At 42.7% G+C, this 20,559-nt stretch overlaps 1 protein-coding gene across 4 annotated transcripts in view; it reads right to left on the minus strand.

The window, feature by feature from the left end:
* Positions 1-490: 490 nt before the first annotated feature.
* Positions 491-20,559, minus strand: part of SETD4 (SET domain containing 4) — a 91,293-nt gene continuing 71,224 nt past the window's right edge. For 3 of the 4 annotated variants that reach the window (XR_015724265.1, XR_015724264.1, XR_015724263.1), the window contains one exon: positions 4,931-5,057. Coding sequence is in view for 1 of the 4 variants with exons in the window: in XM_087861782.1 (XP_087717908.1) it covers positions 2,295-2,325; positions 2,746-2,852; positions 4,883-5,057 (313 nt within the window). In the remaining 3 variants the exon portion in view is untranslated. Of the gene's footprint in view, positions 2,326-2,745; positions 2,853-4,882; positions 5,058-20,559 lie in introns of those variants that run through there. The other variant, XM_087861782.1, reaches the window with a different exon arrangement.

Genomic DNA, 20,559 nt, shown 5'->3' on the forward strand with positions numbered 1-20,559 from the left:
TGCCACAGGCCACTCCCTGCATGTCAGAGGCAAGGAACCAATTGGCAAGAGGTGTTTCTCAATGGGTTCCAAGCACGTGGAATCGTGAACACCATGACACGTTCAGGAGCATGAGTCAACAACAGCTGGTATGAGATGAGAACTGGGGGAGGATTCCTCAGTGATGCCCCAATATTGAACTTGGATGACCAGGTAGTTGGCAAATGAGGGGAAGAAAACCAAGCAGAAGGGGCCTGGGTGTATGTCCATGTTTAGATCTTCCCCCAAAGGTAACTGCTATCTGGAATGTTGCTCATCATCCCCTTGCTATGTCATATACGCAGACGTGTGATGGTAAATGTTTAACCACCACCTCTCCAAAAATCAAGTGTGTGTGTGTGTGTGTGTGCGCGCGCGCACATGTGTCTGTATCCCCATATAAGTTTGTTATACATTTTTTGATACAAAGGACTTATAGCTCACAATTTACAAATAATGATCAAATACATAATACCCCATAATATCCTTTATTGTAAATTACAGTTAACTGATTTGCACAGAATTTTTTTGTTGCGTTTTGCCACACCTTCATAACTGCAGCCAACCTAGAGTTGCAATGGAGAAACCGATGTAGTTCCAAGACAAATGTTGGTTGATATTTTCATTTACACTAACAAGAAGAAAGCAAAATGACAAAAGTATATGGTAGAAGAGTCACTTTCTCATCAAACATGTGAGCAGCTTCTTTGTTGAATCAGACCATAGTTTTCAAATACTGGAAGACTATCTCCTCAATTCCTGTGCTATTCACGATGTAACAGCCACAGACATAACCAATTTAACCTGTTCATCATTATTAACATGTTGTCCACCATTGTGTTATGCCCACATGTGTACGTTGAAATGGAACGATCAAGCCCTAGTTTGTAGCATTAGCTAGTCTCTTTCATGGAAGTTAGAAGCTCTTCCCTGGTGGCCTATTTCAAGCTGCCAAGGTGATGCCACCAAACACAGAGTTTGAAAGAGACTGTAGTAGCACAGCAGTATATAGGATTTTCACCATACAGACAGAATAGATATAAATAACCTCAAAAGCATAGATAAGAATAAAATTCAGTAAGATAACTAAGTGATGAGTTTAGCATATTTGTTACCATTATCTTTAGTATAATTTTATTGTAAATTTATATAATTTAATTTTTAATATTGGCTGTGTTTAACAGCTGGGTCACAAAGTTGCTGAAAATTTATTGGGTCTCATAAGCCAGTTCAAGCCAGCTCTAACACACCATTGTATGAAAATGGGATCATGCTATACGTAATCTTCAGGGAGCTGTTTTATCACATATTATGTTACTCTTGTCTTTGGACCCCCAGCACCATTCCACCCCCTTCTTTGCTCTCAGCTCTGTCAACAGCATGTGGAGGCCTGAGAAGTACTCCCAGAATCCCTTGCAAACAGGGTTTCTATTCTACTACCAATGAGAGGTGGCTGGGAGGACAAAGGCGGATTTCCTCATCCTCAGGCAGCGACGGTGGCAGAATTACACAGGCTCTGCTATAGCAACAGTGGCTGCCTGTGACTTCTTTTTTTTTTTTTTTTTTAAGATTTTATTTATTTATGTGACAGAGAGACAGCCAGCGAGAGAGGGAACACAGCAGGGGGAGTGGGAGAGGAAGAAGCAGGCTCCCAGCAGAGGAGCCCGATGTGGGACTCGATCCCAGAACGGTGGGATCACGCCCTGAGCCGAAGGCAGACGCTTAATGACTGCGCTACCCAGGCGCCCCTGCGTGTGACTTCTTGACCTGCAGGGAACACCCCCATCCTGGGGTTTTACCCCTTCCCCATCCCTTCCAATAATTTTGTAGGACCTGATTTCCTGTAGTCAACCCTTCCTTCTGAAATTTGTAGAATGGGTTCTGGTTTTCTGATTTAAAGACTGGGATTTCTCCGTGTTTGCACATGGAGCCCAGTACCACCATTTTCACTGTGGTACAATATTCTATTCCAGGATAGTATTACACAGGATTCCCCACAGTTAGGCTCCATTTTACACCCTGCCTGCCCAGCCTTTGATGCTTTGAATATAGCCAGTGTACCCAGATTATACAACCATGAGCAACAAGACACTGTTCTGGTGCCCACCCAAATGGCTCTCATGCTTACCCATTAGGCTCATCATTCCTTGCTCTTATCACGTCTGCAGTGCCTTCTGTGGGTGATCCAGCAGGCCTTGCTTTCTAGTCCATCAACCTTGGCCTAACATACTCTCCTTTGTTGAAGGAGGGTCTACTGGTAGCAGAGAGACTTGTTCCTATGGGTCACTATAAGCCCACAGCTGCAGCCTGAAAAAAAAAATCATATAATAAAAATGTAGTTCATCTTCTCACAGTAAATTAATGTTAGATGTAAGTTTATAATATTGTAACATAATTGGCAACAGTCCATATATGCTCACTAGTTGATCAGACTCAGCCAGGACTTTTCTAGAGTGTCCTCTGCCCTCACACAACCTGGGCTGAGATGTACAGGAGAGAAGTTAATTTATTTTCAGGAAGAAAAGAGAAAACTTTTCTCCCCTTGTCTGTGGCTTAAAGCCCTATTCACCCTTCAAAACCCAGTTCAGGTATCCCTTCCTCCATGAAGCCTTCTCAAACAGTACCATCTGAAATACCTTGCTCTATATCCTTTGTACCTTGTACTTAATTCTTTATATCCTTGAGGGACAAGATACTATCTTCCCACCAAAGAAGAGATTTGCTTACCACTGATTATTAAGAGCACTGGAGTCCCCGAGTTCTGTGTTCCTCAGCTGTGCTGCAACCCACCGCATGCTTAAGATCCACCCGGGCACCCTCATGTGCCCGCAGGACTGAGGGGATAAAGGGAACCCATGTCAGCATGATGCTCATTCCACCTGCTATGCCATGAATAAGAAGACCTTTGTCTTTGACCCAGGAGCCTTGTGTCTTCTGCTAGCATCCAGGAAATAGCAACAGACTTACTAGCTTTTAAGTAGAGCACAATCCCAGACCCTTCACACATCCTGGACTGAGTCTGTGTCTTTTCATCCTTAGGAGCTCCAGAATCTAGCACAGGTCCTGATTATTAGATGTTTGGAATTTAATTAAGTTGAATTGACTAGACCAGAGACAAGGAAGTTTTCTTCTTCTGAGTACCTCATAGCCCAGGTTTCTCAACCCTGGTACTATGGACATGTGGGGCTAGATCATTCTTTGTTGGGGGGAGTGTCCTGTGCATTGCAGGAGGTTTAGCAACATCCCCAGCCCCTGCCCAGCTGACGCCACTTAACACCCACTCTCCAACTGTGGCAACCATCAATATCTCCAGACATTGCCAACGGTTCCCTGGGGAGGCAATATCACTACCCCCAAGAACCACTGGAGTAGCCTATCCCAAGGGTGCAGGTGACAGTTGGAAGAGCAAGCAAAGGGGCCATAATTAAATAAGTTAGCATAGTCTGAAATTTTAATGCATTGGGGAGAGATATAAAATATTGCATAATCTATTATATCTCAGTAAAACTGAGGGGAAAATATTGTTCTTAACTGCCTTTTCACAGCTAACAGTAAACACAGCTGTTGCAAGCACATGGCATAAGTGCTATACAGGGGCCATCAGCTAGATCAGCCCATTTATTTAGATCAGCCCTCCAGCAATTCTGTGAAATAAGCATTTCACGTTATAGGAAACTGAGGGATGATGGACTGGGTAAGTGGCTCACCCAAGTGGAATAGTTTAGACTTGAACACAGAGCTATGAATCTCCAACACTCTTGCTCTTAATTATTAACCTTGTGTCATGATCCCACAAGGAAAGGGGATGTCGGTCTGGTGGCTGGAAGTCATGAAATAGGAAATCAAAGTGTATGTTAAGAAAAAAAAAAAATCAAACTCATGCGTCAATACCAGTCTCCTAAGGGTTAAAAATACATAACCCTTTAGATATTTTAAGTGGGCACATAAGTACCAAAATCTGTAATAACATGTACTTTAATTCCTATATAAAGTGTTAAAATATAGGCTCTTGTGTGTTGCTCTCTTTTCTGCATCCAAAAAAATGCTAACCGTCCAGTCCAGAAAGGAGAAAAGTGCCAAAACCTGTTCCAACAAGGCAAACATGAATCAGAACTTAAGTGGAGTACCTTCTCCATCTGGTGGTGGGTTAAAGAATTGTCCCTAAAATGCTCAAAGCCACCCAGTACTTTGCAATGAGTGCTCTGAATGAGCGCCCACCTCACTCCCGACTGAGTCAGACACAGAGCGATGCTCCAAACTGACTACTGGTCGATATCAGATTTTGGCAATTTGGAGAACAGAAGAATTACTAGTTACCTATGGAATTACAAAGCTGAGTAACTCCTAAAGAAAAAGTTTCAACTTTTTTAAAACTTTCCCGGAGAAGCTAACATACTCAAACACCATACGTCCTTAGTAGATTTGGCCCATTCCAATGGATTTGGTCCATAAGGACGTACTCCCTACATCCTTAATGCTCAGAAATATTTTTAGTGCACTATAGTGTTTCGTCTTGGAGGCAGAGAAAGACAGCAAGAAAGGAAGGGGGAAAGAGAAGGAATGGAAGAGAGAGGAAGTCTTTGCCATATTCCATGGGGAACCAAAAACCATAATTCTATTAAAAATGTATATGGGGGGTGCCTGGGCGGCCCCCCAGTGAGTTAAGCATCTAACTCTTGGTTTTCGCTCTGATCATAATCTCAGGGTCGTGGGATCAAGCCCCTCATATCGGGCTCCACACCCAGTGTGGAGTCTGCTTGAGATTCCCTCTCACACTCCCTCTGCCCCTCCCGCTCTTGCTCTGTCTCTAAAATACATAAATACATCTTTTTACAAATATATACATATATACATACATACATACGGGGGCACCTGGGTGGCTCAGTTGGTTGAGCGTCCAACTCTTGATTTCTGCTTGGGTCATGATCTCAGCGTTGTGAGATTGAGCTCCACAGCACACTCCCTGCTCAGTGGGGAGTCTGCCTGAGATTCTCTCTCTTCCTCTGCCCCTCCTCACCGCACTTTCTGTCTCTGTCTCTCTAAAATAAATAAGTAAATAAGTAAATCTTTGAAATACATATGCATTTTTGCCAAAGATGTAAAATTATGTAAGTCAGTTTCTCTCAGGAATCCTGAAAAACACCATCTATAAAAATAAATGATAACTTCTCAACTAAAATAATAAATGTATTTTAAAGTGAAATTAATGGGTTAAGGGTCTGACTCTCGGTTTTGGCTCAGGTCATGATCTCCATTGAGCCCCTCCCCCACTTGGACTCCTGGCTCAGCAGGGATACTGCTTGAAGTTTCTCTCCCTCTGCCCCTCCACCCACTCTCTCTCTAAAAAACAATATATATATATATATATATATATATATATATATATATATATATATATATATATATACACACATTTTTTAAAAGTGAAATTAATGACCAATACTAAGATACACATGGATAGATAACTCATGTTGATTAAAAAAAACACCTTTCTCCAATTATTTTATTTTGTTTCCAATATCATTGTCTCATATCACCATTCCTCAAATCTTTAAACTTCTCTTTCTCTTTGCAGTAATATCACAGAAAATCCATAACACATTTTCATTAATCTAACAAATAATTTCTTGAGCACCTACGATATGCCAGGCATGGGGCTATAGAAGGGAACAGATATGTCCTTGCCCCCATGGGGCTTACACTCTAACGGGAAACAGGCAATCCCCAGGTTCTACACCAAGTGTGAGACACTGTCTCATTTCATTTTCACAGCTCTGTATGGTGGGTCTTATTATCCCCATTTCACACATGAGGAAACTGGGTCTCAGACTGGTTGAGTGGTTTACGCAAAGACTCAGAGAATAAGGGGCAGGAGCAGGATTCAAATCATGTATCTTCTCCAATGCCCAGCTGTTAAGCCCCATACCATCTGGCTATAAGTTTGCAACAGCAAAGCAGGCAGCGTGCACTGAGAGCTAATATGTGTGGGGCACAATGCCAAGCCGTATGGAATACAGGGTGACTGGGCCCTGCACCGGAACTGGAGCAGCATCTGCCTGCAAGGACCAGTACATGAGGCTTCCGGGCACAAAAGCATAGCCATCCACTCACCAGCATTCTTTAACCATAACAAATTCTCCCAAACTCGACTCCAGCATTCTGGGGGTAGAAATCACTCTTAAAAATTATAATTAAGATGAAATTTAACAAAAAGACTAACGTCAGGAGGATCATCAACAGACCTGCAATTTCTCCACAGATGGGGGGGAGTGAAAAGTTAGGTTGGGGCAATGGATTTCATGGGGCCTTCCCCTCCCCCACTTATTCAATGATAGAGGCCAATTACTGGAATTTTCAGGTGGCCAAATACAGAGATTGAAGTGGAGATCTCACTTCTGTATCAAGAGTGCATTTTGAAAGGCTCAGCGATGCAGAACACAGAATGAGGAATGAAAACTTACAAAAGACACTCCACTTGAACAGATGGAAAGTCAGCACTTCTACCCGTCACGTGCCTCCTGGTATCCTAATTCAGGACTGCATCTAACAAAAACTAGAGCTGACATCAGAGGAGAAACCCCCTTGCAAACACCACTGCTAAGGCCCATTACTCCTGACCATTTCTGGCAAACCTTTGTTTCCCATTTCTTGTCTGAAGCACTCTGTTTGCTTGGCAAATGCCAGGAGACACGAGAACCTCCTACAGCAAATGTTGATATAAAGAAAATGTCCTAAGTGACCAGGGGTATTTATCCAGGTATTATTTCTGCCACCTGTACCACGTTTACCAAGTAGGTGGGGAGGGTCACTCTCTTGTGTGCATTCAGCTTGAGTTGCCCAGATACCACTTCTTGGCTTTAACAGAGAACATAAATCTAATTGTCCTTCTCTTCACTTAAACCATAAGTGTCCCAAAGTAAGTCATGACTATGAACCACATGAGTGAACCTTGTACATTTGAACTCTCTGTGTGGCTTGCCAAAGTGGCCCTCGGAAGCCAGAGGCAGCACACTTTACCATCAAGATGTTCTGGGGTCTTGTCAAACACGTCTAACATTCTAGAATTCTCCCCCTTGGCAGAAGTCCGTTTTGGTCCTCTCTCACTCCCACTAGCTGACCCTCTAAGTTCTGACTCCCGTTCTGCAGCCAAACTGCTGACTTCCATTAAAAACATCCTCATAGGGGCGCCTGGATGGCTCAGTCATTAAGCATCTGCCTTTGGCTCAGGGCATGATCCCGGCATTCTGGGATCGAGCCCCACATCGGGCTCCTCCGCTGTGAGCCTGCTTCTTCCTCTCCCACTCCCCCTGCTTGTGTTCCCTCTCTCGCTGGCTGTCTCTATCTCTGTCAAATGAATAAATAAAATCTTTTTTTAAAAAAATCCTCATGAAGTGCCATTTGTGGGCACAATTGTCAGTGCCCGTTCACTCCAGGACATACTTGGCTTCCACAGACCAGGAAAAAAAAGAAAAAAAAAGGAGGATATTTGACAAAAATAAGCCCAGAAAGGACACAATTATAAATGTACACAGGAGCAACCTTTAAAGCTGTAGCTACTTCGGTATCATAGGCAAATCTTGGCTCAGTCGGTGAAGCGTCTGCCTTCGGCTCAGGTCATGATTCCAGGGCGCTGGGATCAAATCCCACATCCGGCTCCCTACTCAGTGGGGAGCCTGCTTCTCCCTCTCCCTCTGCCTCTTCCTCCTGCTCTAATAAATAAATAAATCCTTTCTAAAAATGAATTATCTGCATAATTTTTAATTTAATGTCAGTCTCCCTGGTCATTCTGTAACTCCCTCAGGGGAGGACCCAAGACTGATTTTTTTATACTCCAGCTGCCCTGTATATTGACTGGCACATAGTAGGGCTCAAAAAATTGTCAACACCATCTTTGCAATAGTGCTATGATTTCATTCTTTCAATGTGACCCCTGTTTCAAAAGCTCTATGCTTCATTTCCTAGTTTTGTCACCATGCTACAGTTAGGCAAGATGGTACAGGGGTGACAGGTACATGGAACTTCCCTGCATAATTTTTTTTGCAAATTTTGGTAAATCTGTGATTATTCAAAGTCTTCGATTTTACCTAAACAGTGGGACTTCCATTTCCCCTCATGTCCACACCGCACAATGCTCTTGGCTTGCTGGATTTCCTGAGAGTCTTCTCTGTCTTGCACCAGTTCTTCTTCTAATAATGTGACATCCTGTAAATAGCTAGAAGCTGCTCCTTTTTTCTCTTCCACCCTTGACAGAGGAGATCATTTTGTGCACCAGCAACCCTCCTGAGACAGCCAGCCAAAAGGCCAAGTACGAAAGCAAGTTTCATACAATGCATCCCTCTGTCTTCTCCATAGGGACACCAAGAGTTGTCACATAATAATTTTCAATAAGAAGTAGCTGGAATAGGAAGGGTCAGGGAGAGATGTTACATCGATGAGCCAATCATTCCCTCAAGACGGTTGGTTGGCAAGAAAATCTAGAACATGGGTGTCCGGGCTCACAGTCGATGAACCACACTTCTAAGTACTATGTGGCCACGTGTGTGGCAGCCTCATATTACACCAACAATCAGGCCAGCACCAAGCTGCCAAGAGCCTCAGAAAACTGTACAAAGTTCTTTAAAATCAACAGAAAGGCTGCCCATGTCACAATATTTGGATAACTTTCACCTCTCCTCCCCAAAAGCCACTACTGGCTTGAATCTCACAATCAGATTCAAACTTTTAAACAAACCACTGAACAGATATTAACTTCCCTGTAGGCCTGGGAACACAATCCAGCCCTGCGGGACATAAAGAGAGACTCAGTAAGTAGGGGCAGAGCCGAATGCGGACTGCAGAGCCTTCTCAGACAGTGAGTTTACCAGCTGCCCACAGTGGCCCTGAGCTCAGCCCACCCTCTGTGGTTCATCGTCCTCCTGGTTGATGACCTCCTCCAGTGGGGGAAAAAAATCCTTGACCTTAGTCTCTGTGGGTCAGAAGACTAGAGCTGTTCGGCTTTCTAATACTTTCACTGGTTAACCACCAAGCATTACCTGCAGTTGACTCTTACTGTAAACACAATGGTAAAAAGCAAAAATTCAAGGGAAAAGAACTGAGAGCCTCTCTAAACAGTAAGGCTGGACAACCAGGAAAGAGCAAAAGAACTGAAAACTAATCTTCATTATCTCCTGGACAAAAGTGGCCAGGAGGGAGAGAGCCAAGAGGAAGAGAGAGAAATGGTCTTCATTTAAAATGTTTTAAAATGGCAGCATGATCAAGACTTATTTCCCCACTGCCAGGCATTAGTCCGGAGAGGGCCAAATGGTCTATTCGTTCACAGGCTTCCTAGCAGAAAAGTAATGTTCCTTTGTACAGCATTTATAAATCAATGAAGTACTTTAACACATGGACACTCAAAGTGTCAGCAACCCTGAACTATTATACCCACTTTACAGATGATGAAACTAAGACTCACAGAGACATAATTAGCAGGAAGTGGCAGAGCCAGGAGTACAGTGGGACCAGTCGGCTGCTCAGTAGAGACATGGAAGAAGCCAAGTGAGAACCACTGTGTTATTCTCTGAGGAAAAAGAAATAAAGCATGATCCCAACAGTTTATTTTTACTCTTGTTTCCCTTGCTGTAGGAGACATATCTAGAAAAACGTTGCCACAGCCAATGTCAGAGAAAATATTGCCTGTGTGATCGTCTAGGATTTTTGTGGTTTCAGGTCTCACATGTAGGTCTTTAATCCATTGTGAGGTTTTTGTTTTGGTTTGGTTTGGTTTTTTTGTGCCCTCCTTATTTTTTTTTTATTTTTTTATTTCCCTAGTTTTTGATGTAAACTTCCATGCTTCATTCTGAGTTTTAATTTCTGTATATAGTGTAAGAAAGTGGTCCAGTTTCATTCTTTTGCAGATTGCTGTCCAGTTTTTCCAGCATCGTTTATTGAACAGACTATCTTTTCCTCCTTGTATAGTCTTCCCTCCTTTGCCAAAGATTAACTGACCACATAAACACGGGTTTATTTCTGGGCTCTCTGCTTGATGCCATTGATCTATGCGTCTACTTTTGTGCCAGCACCATGCTGTTTTGATTACTACAGCTTTGTAGCATATCTTGAAATCTGGGATTGTGATACCTCCAGCTTTGTTGTTCATTCTCAAGACCATTTGGCTATTTGGGGGTTTTTGTGGTACATAAAATTTTAGTATTATTTGTTCTAAGTTCTGTGAAAAATGCTGTTGGCATTTTGATGAGGATTGTATTGAATCTATAGGTTGCACTGGATAGTGTGGACATATTAACAATATTGATTCACCCAATCCATGAGCCTGGAATATTTATCCATTTGTTTGTGTCACCTTCAATTTCTTCCATCAGTGTTTTATAGTTTTCAGAGTATAGGTATTTCACTTCCTTGGTTAGGTTTATTCCTAGGTATTTTATTCTTTTTGATTTATAAGTGGAATCTTTTTTTTTTTATTTCTTTTTCTCCTACTTCATTATTAGTGTATAGAAAAGCTACCAATTTCTGGGTATTCATTTTGTTGCACAGCAAAGAAACCGACCAACAAAACAAAAAGGCAACCTACTGAATGGGAAAAGATATTTGCAAGTGATATGTCCAATAAAGGGTTAATATCCAAAATATATAAGGAGCTTATACAGCTCAACACCAAAAACACAATCTGACTGAAAAATGGGCAGAGAAACTGAATAGACATTTTTCCAACAAAGACATACAGGCGGCCAAGAGACACATAAAGAGATGTTTGACATCACTAGTCATTAGGGAAATGCGAATCAAAACCACAATGATGGGGCGCCTGGGTGGCACAGCGGTTAAGCGCCTGCCTTCAGCTCAGGGCGTGATCCCGGCGTTGTGGGATCGAGCCCCACATCAGGCTCCTCTGCTGGGAGCCTGCTCTTCCTCTCCCACTCCCCCTGCTTGTGTTCCCTCTCTCGCTGGCTGTCTCTATCTCTGTCAAATAAAAAAAAAAAAAAATCTTAAAAAAAAAAAAACAAAACCACAATGAGATACCACTTCACACATGTCAGAATGGCTAAAATCAAAAAGACAAGAAATAACAAGTGTTGGTCAGATATGGAGGAAAAGGAACTCTCGTGCACTCTTGGTGCAAATGTAAACTGGTGCAGCCACTGTGGGAAACAGTATGGAGGTTCCTCAAAATATTAAACATGGAAATATCATATGATCCAATAATCCAATACTAGGCATTTACCCAAAGAAAGCAAAACACAAATTCAAAATGACATCTGCACCCCTATGTTAACTGTAGCACAATTTACAAGAGCCAAAATATGGAAGCAAACTACATATCCGGCAATCAACAAATGGATAAGGAAGATGTGGTGTATGTATACACACACACACACACACACACACACACACACACCAATCAACAAATGGATACGGAAGATGTGATGTACACACACACACGCACAGACACGCGCACGCACACACACAGACACACACACACACACAAAATGGACTACTGCACCGTCATAAAAAATGACGGGATCTTGCCATTTGTGACAACATGGATGAACCTACAGGGCATTATGCTAAATGAAATAAGTCAGACTGAGAAAGACAAATAGCATTATGTGGAATCTAAATAAATAAATAAATAAACAAAAAGCAGAATCAGACCTATAAATACTGAAAACAAACTGATGGTTGCCAGAGGGAAGGGGACTGGGGGGATAGGTGAAATGGGTGAAGAGGAGTCGGAGGTACAGGCTTCCAGTTAGAGAATGAATGAGTCACAGGGATGAAAGGTACAGCACAGGGAATAGAGGCAATGGTATTGTGACCACGTTGCATGGGGACAGATGGTAACTACATTTGTAGTGAGCACAGCATAACGTAGAGACTTAGCAAATCGCTATGCTGTACACTTGAAACTAATGTAACATTGTGTGTCGATACTCAAATCAAAAAATATTTAAATAAAAAATTTTAAAAAGACAGCACAGTCCCAGGGATGTGGGCGTTCCTGCCCGTCTTTGTGGTGGGCCTAGGAAATTACACCTCAGGGAGTTATTTTTATTATTCTTATTCTGACAATTCAAAGAGAACAGTCCCTCAGCTGATAAATTCTCATTTCAAAGGTGATTCATAGAACATTATCTGCAGAAAGAAATCCACCCAGAAATGTGAGATGAGAAAGCTGCGAAGCGCTACAGCTGTTACTTGAATCTGTAAGTGCCTCCAACGGGATGGCAGCTTAAGCCAAAATACCAAAGGGCTTTGAAGGCCGGCAGCTCACCTTGCAGGGACTCTGGAACACAACCCCAGCTGCAGACGGAGACACTGGATCTCCAAGGCCAGGCCCACTGTGGCAGCAAGAGGTCAGGTCCACGACTCCAACCCAAGACCGCTTCTGACTTGAGCAGCAGGAAGGGCAAGCGGGCCACACCGCCTGGAGCTGCCCGAGCAGCAGCTCTCCCGCAGGCTTCAGAGTCCCCCCGTTTTGAAGACCTGATTTCCACGGTGGCCTTAGGGACAGAGCAGCGAGGGGGGGAGGGAACTATGCAGCGGAAGGCCCCGCACTTGGTGCTGCCCAACGCTCTACCCACCAAGTGCGCCCTTACCTGTCGCCACTGGGACTAAAAGTGCTTAGCCTGGCTGGGGTGCCGATTCAACCCTCGCCAGCACCCTAGAATATACAAAGGGTAAAGCTTAGTGCCATGACCCTGGGGGAACTGTTTGTGCTGATGCTCAACCTACACCTGCGCTTGAGGCTCCTTCAGGAGGAACCCTTTGCTTCGTCCGGCTGCACCGCCTGTGGCCAGGCGCGGTCTACAGGCCATTCGGGAGGTGGGCACTCGGCTCCGTTCAGTTGTGCTGAAGCGGGTTGACGCTCCCCTGGTGCTGCGCCCACATGACTGGGTTTCTCCTCCTGTTAGAGGATTTGGGGTCATCTCACTCTGGGGGGACACTAAGAAGAGCAGAGAGTGTGCTCCGCAAGTGTTAGCAACCGAAATACATCACGAGGCTGGAGAGAAGGGACTGGAGCAAGGTCCTCCCACCAGCTGGGCCCCAGGGAGACCTCACCAAGCTTCCAGCACTTCACTGTTCCCCACAGCTCTGGGAGAGAGAAATGAATATCCACCTTGTTCAAGGAATGCAAAACACATACACAAGCTTGGGCCCAGGGACTCGTGCTGCCCAGTACACAACCCACTTAGATGAGATTTGGGATGTTTCTTCCATTTCAATACACCAGAAATTTGCTCTAACTCGATGCTCTGTGAGATAACTTCGCCTCCCTCTCTCTTGCCCCAGCTTACTCGTTTAAAGTCAATGGGAGAAGCAGAGGAAAGGGTTAGTGAATTAGAGGATGGGTTAACAGAGGAAAAAATGAAAATAGAAGATGGTCTTAAAAAAATCCACGCCCACGAATGTTGGCTACGGGAGATTACTGACTCAATGAAACGATCCAATGTTAGAATCATCGGCATCCCCGAGGGGATGGAGAAAAACAGTGGTCTAGAAGAGATATTTGAACAAATTGTAGCTGAAAACTTCCCTAATCTAGCGAGGGAAACAAACATTCGTGTCCAAGAGGCAGAGAGGACCCCTCCCAATCTCAACCACGACAAACCTACGCCACATCACGTCATAGTGCATTTCGCAAATATTAGATCCAAGGATACAGTATTGAAAGCGGCCAGGGCAAAGAAATTTCTCACGTACCAAGGCAAAGGCATCAGAATTACGTCAGACCTGTCTACACAGACCTGGAATGAGAGGAAGGGTTGGGGGAGCATTTTTAAAGCTCTTTCAGAGAAAAACATGCAGCCAAGGATCCTTTATCCAGCAAGGCTGTCATTCAGAATTGATGGAGAAATAAAGACATTTCAGAATAGACAGTCACTAACCAATTTCGTAACCACGAAACCAGCCCTACAGGAGGTATTACGGGGGGTTCTATAAAAGTAAAAAGGCCCCAAGAGTGATACAGAACAGAAAGTCACAGCCAATACAAACAAAGACTTTACTGACAACATGGCATCATTAAAAGCATATCTCTCAGTACTCAGTCTTAATATTAATGGTTTAAATTCTTCCTTAAACGCCACAGGGTTGCAGATTGGATAAAAAGAAATGACCCAGGGGCGCCTGGGTGGCACAGCGGTTAAGCGCCTGCCTTCGGCTCAGGGCGTGATCCCGGCGTTCCGGGATCGAGTCCCACATCAGGCTCCTCTGCTATGAGCCTGCTTCTTCCTCTCCCACTCCCCTGCTTGTGTTCCCTCTCTCGCTGGCTGTCTCTATCTCTGTCGAATAAATAAATAAAAAAATCTTTAAAAAAAAAAAAAAAAGAAATGACCCATCAATTTGCTGTTTACAAGAGACTCATTTCGAACCCAAAGATGCATTCAGACTGAGAGTAAGGGGATGGAGTACCATCTTTCAAGCAAATGGACCTCAAAAGAAAGCTGGGGTAGCAATTCTCATATCAGATAAACTGGATTTTAAACTACAGACTATAGTTAGAGATGCAGAAGGGCACTATATTATTCTTAAAGGAAGTATTCAACAAGTGGATATGACAATTATAAATATATATGCCCCCAACAGGGGAGCAGCAAGATACACAAGCCAACTCTTAACCAGAATAAAGAGACATATAAATAAAAATACATTAATAGTAGGGGACCTCAACACTCCACTCTCAGAAATAGACAGAACACCCTGGCAAAAACTAAACAAAGAATCAAAGGCTTTGAATGCCATACTCGACGAGTTGGACCTCTTAGATATATATAGAACACTACACCCCAGAACCAAAGAATACTCATTCTATTCTAATGCCCATGGAACATTCTCAAGAATAGACCATGTTCTGGGACACAAAACAGGTCTCAGCCGATACCAAAAGATTGAAATTATCCCCTGCATATTATCAGACCACAACGCTCTGAAATTGGAACTCAACCACAAGGAAAAATTTGGAAGAAACTCAAACACTTGGAGACTAAGAACCATCCTGCTCAGGAATGACTCGATAAACCAGGAAATCAAAAATCAAATTAAACAATTTATGGAGACCAATGAGAATGAAAATACAACAGTCCAAAACCTATGGGATACTGCAAAGGCAGTCTTAAGGGGGAAATACATAGCCATCCAAGCCTCACTCAAAAGAATAGAAAAATCTAAAATGCAGTTTTTATATTCTCACCTCAAGAAGCTGGAACAGCAACAGAGGGACAGGCCTAATCCACGCACGAGGAAGCAGTTGACCAAAATTAGAGCTGAAATCAATCAAGCAGAAACCAGAAGTACAGTAGAGCAGATCAACAGGACTAGAAGCTGGTTCTTGGAGAGAATCAATAAAATTGACAGACCACTGGCAAGACTTATCCAAAAGAAAAGAGAAAGGACCCAGATTATTAAAATTATGAATGAAAAAGGAGAGGTCACGACGAACACCATTGAAATTGGAAGGATTATTAGAAATTTTTATCAACAGCTATATGCCAATAAACTAAGCAATCTGGAAGAGATGGAATCCTTCCTGGAAACCTATAAACTACCAAGATTGAAAAAGGAAGAAATTGATTTCTTAAACAGGCCAATTAATTATGAAGAAATTGAGTCAGTGATAAACAACCTTCCAAATAACAAAACTCCAGGCCCGGATGGTTTTCCTGGGGAATTCTACCAAACATTCAAAGAAGAAATAATACCTATTCTCCTAAAGCTATTTCAAAAAATAGAAACAGAAGGAAAGCTACCAAACTCATTCTATGAGGCCAATATTACCTTGATCCCCAAACCAGGCAAAGACCCCCTCAAAAAGGAGAATTACAGACCGATTTCCCTAATGAATATGGACGCCAAAATCCTCAACAAGATACTTGCTAATAGAATCCAACAGTTCATTAAAAGGATTATCCACCACGATCAAGTGGGATTCATACCTGGGATGCAAGCGTGGTTCAATATTTGCAAATCAATCAGCGTGATACATCATATCAACAAGAAAAGACTCAGGAACCATATGATCCTCTCAATTGATGCCGAAAAAGCATTTGACAAAATACAGCATCCTTTCCTGATTAAAACCCTTCAGAGTGTAGGAATAGAAGGTATATTTCTCAATCTCATAAAAGCCATCTATGAAAAGCCTACTGCAAATATTATTCTCAATGGGGAAAAGCTGGAAGCCTTTCCCTTAAGATCAGGAACACGACAAGGATGCCCACTCTCGCCACTATTATTCAACATAGTACTAGAAGTCCTTGCAACAGCAATCAGACAACAAAAAGGGATCAAAGGTATTCAAATCGGCAAAGAAGAAGTCAAAATGTCTCTCTTCGCAGATGACATGATACTCTATATGGAAAACCCAAAAGAAGCCACTCCCAAACTATTAGAAGTTATAGAGCAATTCAGTAACATAGCGGGATACAAAATCAATGCTCAGAAATCAGTTGCATTTCTGTACACGAATAACGAGAACGAAGAAAGAGAAATTAGGGAATCCATCCCATTTACAATAGCACCAAAAACCATACGTTACCTTGGAATTAGCTTAACCAGAGACGTAAAGGACCTTTATTCTAGAAACTATAAATCACTCTTAAAAGACATTGAGGAAGACATAAAAAGATGGAAAGATATTCCATGCTCATGGATCGGAAGAATTAACATAGTTAAAATGTCCATGCTACCCAGAGCAATCTACACTTTCAATGCTATCCCGATCAAAATACCAAGGACATTTTTCAAAGAACTGGAACAAACAGTCCTTAAATTTGTATGGAACCAGAAAAGACCCCGAATCTCCAAGGAACTGTTGAAAAGGAAAAACAAAGCTGGGGGCATCACAATGCCAGATTTCAAGCTGTACTACAAAGCTGTGATCACAAAGACAGCATGGTACTGGCACAAAAACAGACACATAGACCAATGGAACAGAATAGAGAGCCCAGAAATGGACCCTCTGCTCTTTGGGCAACTAATATTTGATAAAGCAGGAAAAAACATCCGGTGGGAAAAAGACAGTCTCTTCAATAAATGGTGCTGGGAAAATTGGACAGCTACATGCAAAAGAATGAAACTTGACCACTATCTCACACCATACACAAAAATAAACTCCAAATGGATGAAAGACCTCGATGTGAGACAGGAATCCATCAAAATTCTAGAGGAGAACATAGGCAGCAACCTCTACGACATCGGCCAAAGCAACCTTTTTCATGATACATCCCCAAAGGCAAGAGAAACAAAAGATAAAATGAATTTATGGGACTTCATCAAGATTAAAAGTTTCTGCACAGCCAAGGAAACAGTCAGAAAAACTAAGAGGCAGCCCACGGAATGGGAGAAGATATTTGCAAATGACACTACAGATAAAGGACTGGTATCCAAGATCTACAAAGAACTTCTCAAACTCAATACACGAGAAACAAATAAACAAATCAAAAAATGGGCAGAAGATATGAACAGACACTTTTCCAATGAAGACATACAAATGGCTAACAGACACATGAAAAAATGTTCAAAATCATTAGCCATCAAGGAAATTCAAATCAAAACCACACTGAGATACCACCTTACGCCAGTTAGATGGCAAAAATAGACAAGGCAAGAAACAACAATTGTTGGAGAGGATGTGGAGAAAGGGGATCCCTCCTACATTGTTGGTGGGAATGCAAGTTGGTACAGCCACTCTGGAAAACAGTGTGGAGGTCCCTTAAAAAGTTAAAAATTGAGCTACCTTATGATCCAGCCATTGCACTACTGGGTGTTTACCCCAAAGATACAGACGTAGTGAAGAGAAGGGCCATATGCACCCCAATGTTCATAGCAGCATTATCCACAATAGCTAAATCGTGGAAGGAGCCGAGATGCCCTTCAACAGATGACTGGATTAAGAAGTTGTGGTCCATATATACAATGGAATATTACTCAGCTATCAGAAAGAACGAGTTCTCAACATTTGCTACAACATGGACGGCACTGGAGGAGATAATGCTAAGTGAAATAAGTCAAGCAGAGAAAGACAACTATCATATGATTTCTCTCATCTATGGAACATAAGAACTAGGATGATCGGTAGGGGAAGAAGGGGATAAAGAAAGTGGGGGTAATCAGAAGGGGGAATGAAACATGAGAGACTATGGACTATGAGAAACAAACTGAGGGCCTCAGAGGGGAGGGGGGTGGGGGAATGGGATAGACAGGTGATGGGTAGTAAGGAGGGCACATATTGCATGGTGCACTGGGTGTTATACGCAACTAATGAATCATCGAGCCTTACATCGGAAACCGGGGATGTACTGTATGGTGACTAACATAATATAATAAAAAATCATTAAAATAGAAAAAAAAAATAATTCGTGGAAGGAGCCGAGATGCCCTTCAACAGATGACTGGAAAAAAAATAAATAAATAAAGTCAATGGGAGGTGAAGGGAGAAAACTGGTGCCCCCTTGAGTGCCCATCTTCACCTTGAATCAGCCAGGGTAAAAATGCTGCTGAGCAGAGGGAGCTTCGGGGAAAACCTGGAAACAAGTCCAGTGGCTGTTAGCTCCTGGCTCACCATAAGAAGCCGGGCTGAGGTGAAATTCACAGGCAGAGGACTCTGGGCGCACCTGCCTGGTTCATGGACCCTTCCCAGCATTCCTTGAAGCTGTGGCCATGTGAGACGCAAGGACAAGAGTAATGAGAATCGCACAGATGCTCATTATTAGTCAGGAAGGGCAGTCCAATCTTTCTGGATTCTCTTGACAATGGGATACCTGCTGGGACAATAGCAGGAAGTTGCTGCAAATTTCAACCTGCTTGCTTTCCTGCTTCTGGGCTCCAGCCCTCAGGAGAGGTGGATTCACCACTCACTGCACCAGTAGGTAACCCACCCTACACCTCCAAGCTCAGGCAGTTCAACATCAGATGGTCAAAGTGGGAAGAGAAATGCTTTCCCATACCTTTTCAGGAAGGTTGGGGAAAAAAAGTTTTTCTGCTGACAACATACGCATATTGACTGACTTTACAGAGCCTGTGGATAGTTACAGTCACAGATTTGGACAAGATTTGGAAAACAAAATGACCCAGCTGCTGAGACCAGAGCTGCTTCTCAGCGGGACACTGAGGAAGGAAATCAAGTAGCAATCAAGCTGCTGATAAGAAACCTGATCAGACACAGCAGAAAAGACACTCTTGTCTATCTCTGTCAAATGCACCCTATTCTGTAACCAGGCCGCAGTTTTTGTCATTTGAACCAGTGCATTCAGTTGTATCTCAAAAGACCCCACTCTGGATCCAGCACGCTTGAACTTGATACAGGAAGACTGGAACCCATCCTACCAAGAACCAAGAGGTAATCTACAAGGAGCACAAAGCTGTTGCCCCACCTCTTCTAGAAAGGGTCGCTCTCAGTTTATTTAAAACACTAGAAGCAACTGCAGAAATAATTACATGTAGTAAATAAACTACTACTCAGTTCAAGCGACCTCTCACAGCCACTGAGACCCAGGAAAGTCTACCATTAAGGTTCAAGAAGAATAGAAAGGTGTATCAACATTGAGGTTTTGTGGTGAGCCAAGAAGAAGTCTCTGTACAGTGTGCTGGTTCTATCTCACCAAGCTACTTTCTCCCAACATGGCTGTGGTTTGGTCTTCAAACAAACTGAAAGATAAGCAAATACTTTCCTCCCAGCTTACAGTTGACTGCCCTCAGCATCCAGTGTGTTTCACGAATGCCAACGATACAGTAGAAAGCCACAATTCACCCACACCCAACCACAGAACTCCCATCTAGAATAAACCAGAACTGGGGCAGACGAACCCATCCAAAGAACAAAATCAAATTTGATTGAAAGGTGATACAGTCAGCCTCTTTCAGCCACTGATCGTTTTGAAGTGGGAAATGTGAGAGTTAGGGAAATCAGATGGGTAATTCAAACCACTACAAAATCACAAATGATATATTAGAACCAGAAGCAAAAACTTCAGAATGGATTGACAGACTAAATCTACACTGTCCGATTCAGTATCACTAGGGACGTGTAGATATTTAAATTTAATTTTCAACTAATTAAAATGAAATAGAATTTAAAATTCAGCTCTTCAGTCAGGCTAACCACACATTCCAAGGGCTCAGTTGCCACATGTGGTTAGCGACTACCATTTTGAACAGCACAGATATGGAATTACTTCCATCATAGTACAATGTTCTATTAGACAGGACTAAACACTAAGAAAGGAAGAAGGAAAGGGAGTTTAAAAAGAAATAAAAGAGTTCTTTTCACATACACACACACACACACAAATCAGAAACCTAAGTATCCACCATGTACCTATCTTGATGCTTCCTGAAGGGGTATTCAAACATAATGGACACATAAACAACTTGATATGAGATTCTAGGACTGCACAGACCAACGCTGCTCCATAAGAGGTAGTGACTGTGTAGGCACCATGGGTAATTATTTTTGTAACTGTCATAAGTAAGCTGAGAGCAACCCTTTCAACAAAAGGCTGGTTGGTGGCCTCATGCTCATTTTGGTGATCCATTCTTCTG

Source organism: Ursus americanus, chromosome 4 (genome assembly GCF_024610735.1).
Source record: "Ursus americanus isolate L20-20 chromosome 4, mUrsAme1.1.p, whole genome shotgun sequence".
NCBI lineage: Eukaryota > Metazoa > Chordata > Mammalia > Carnivora > Ursidae > Ursus > Ursus americanus.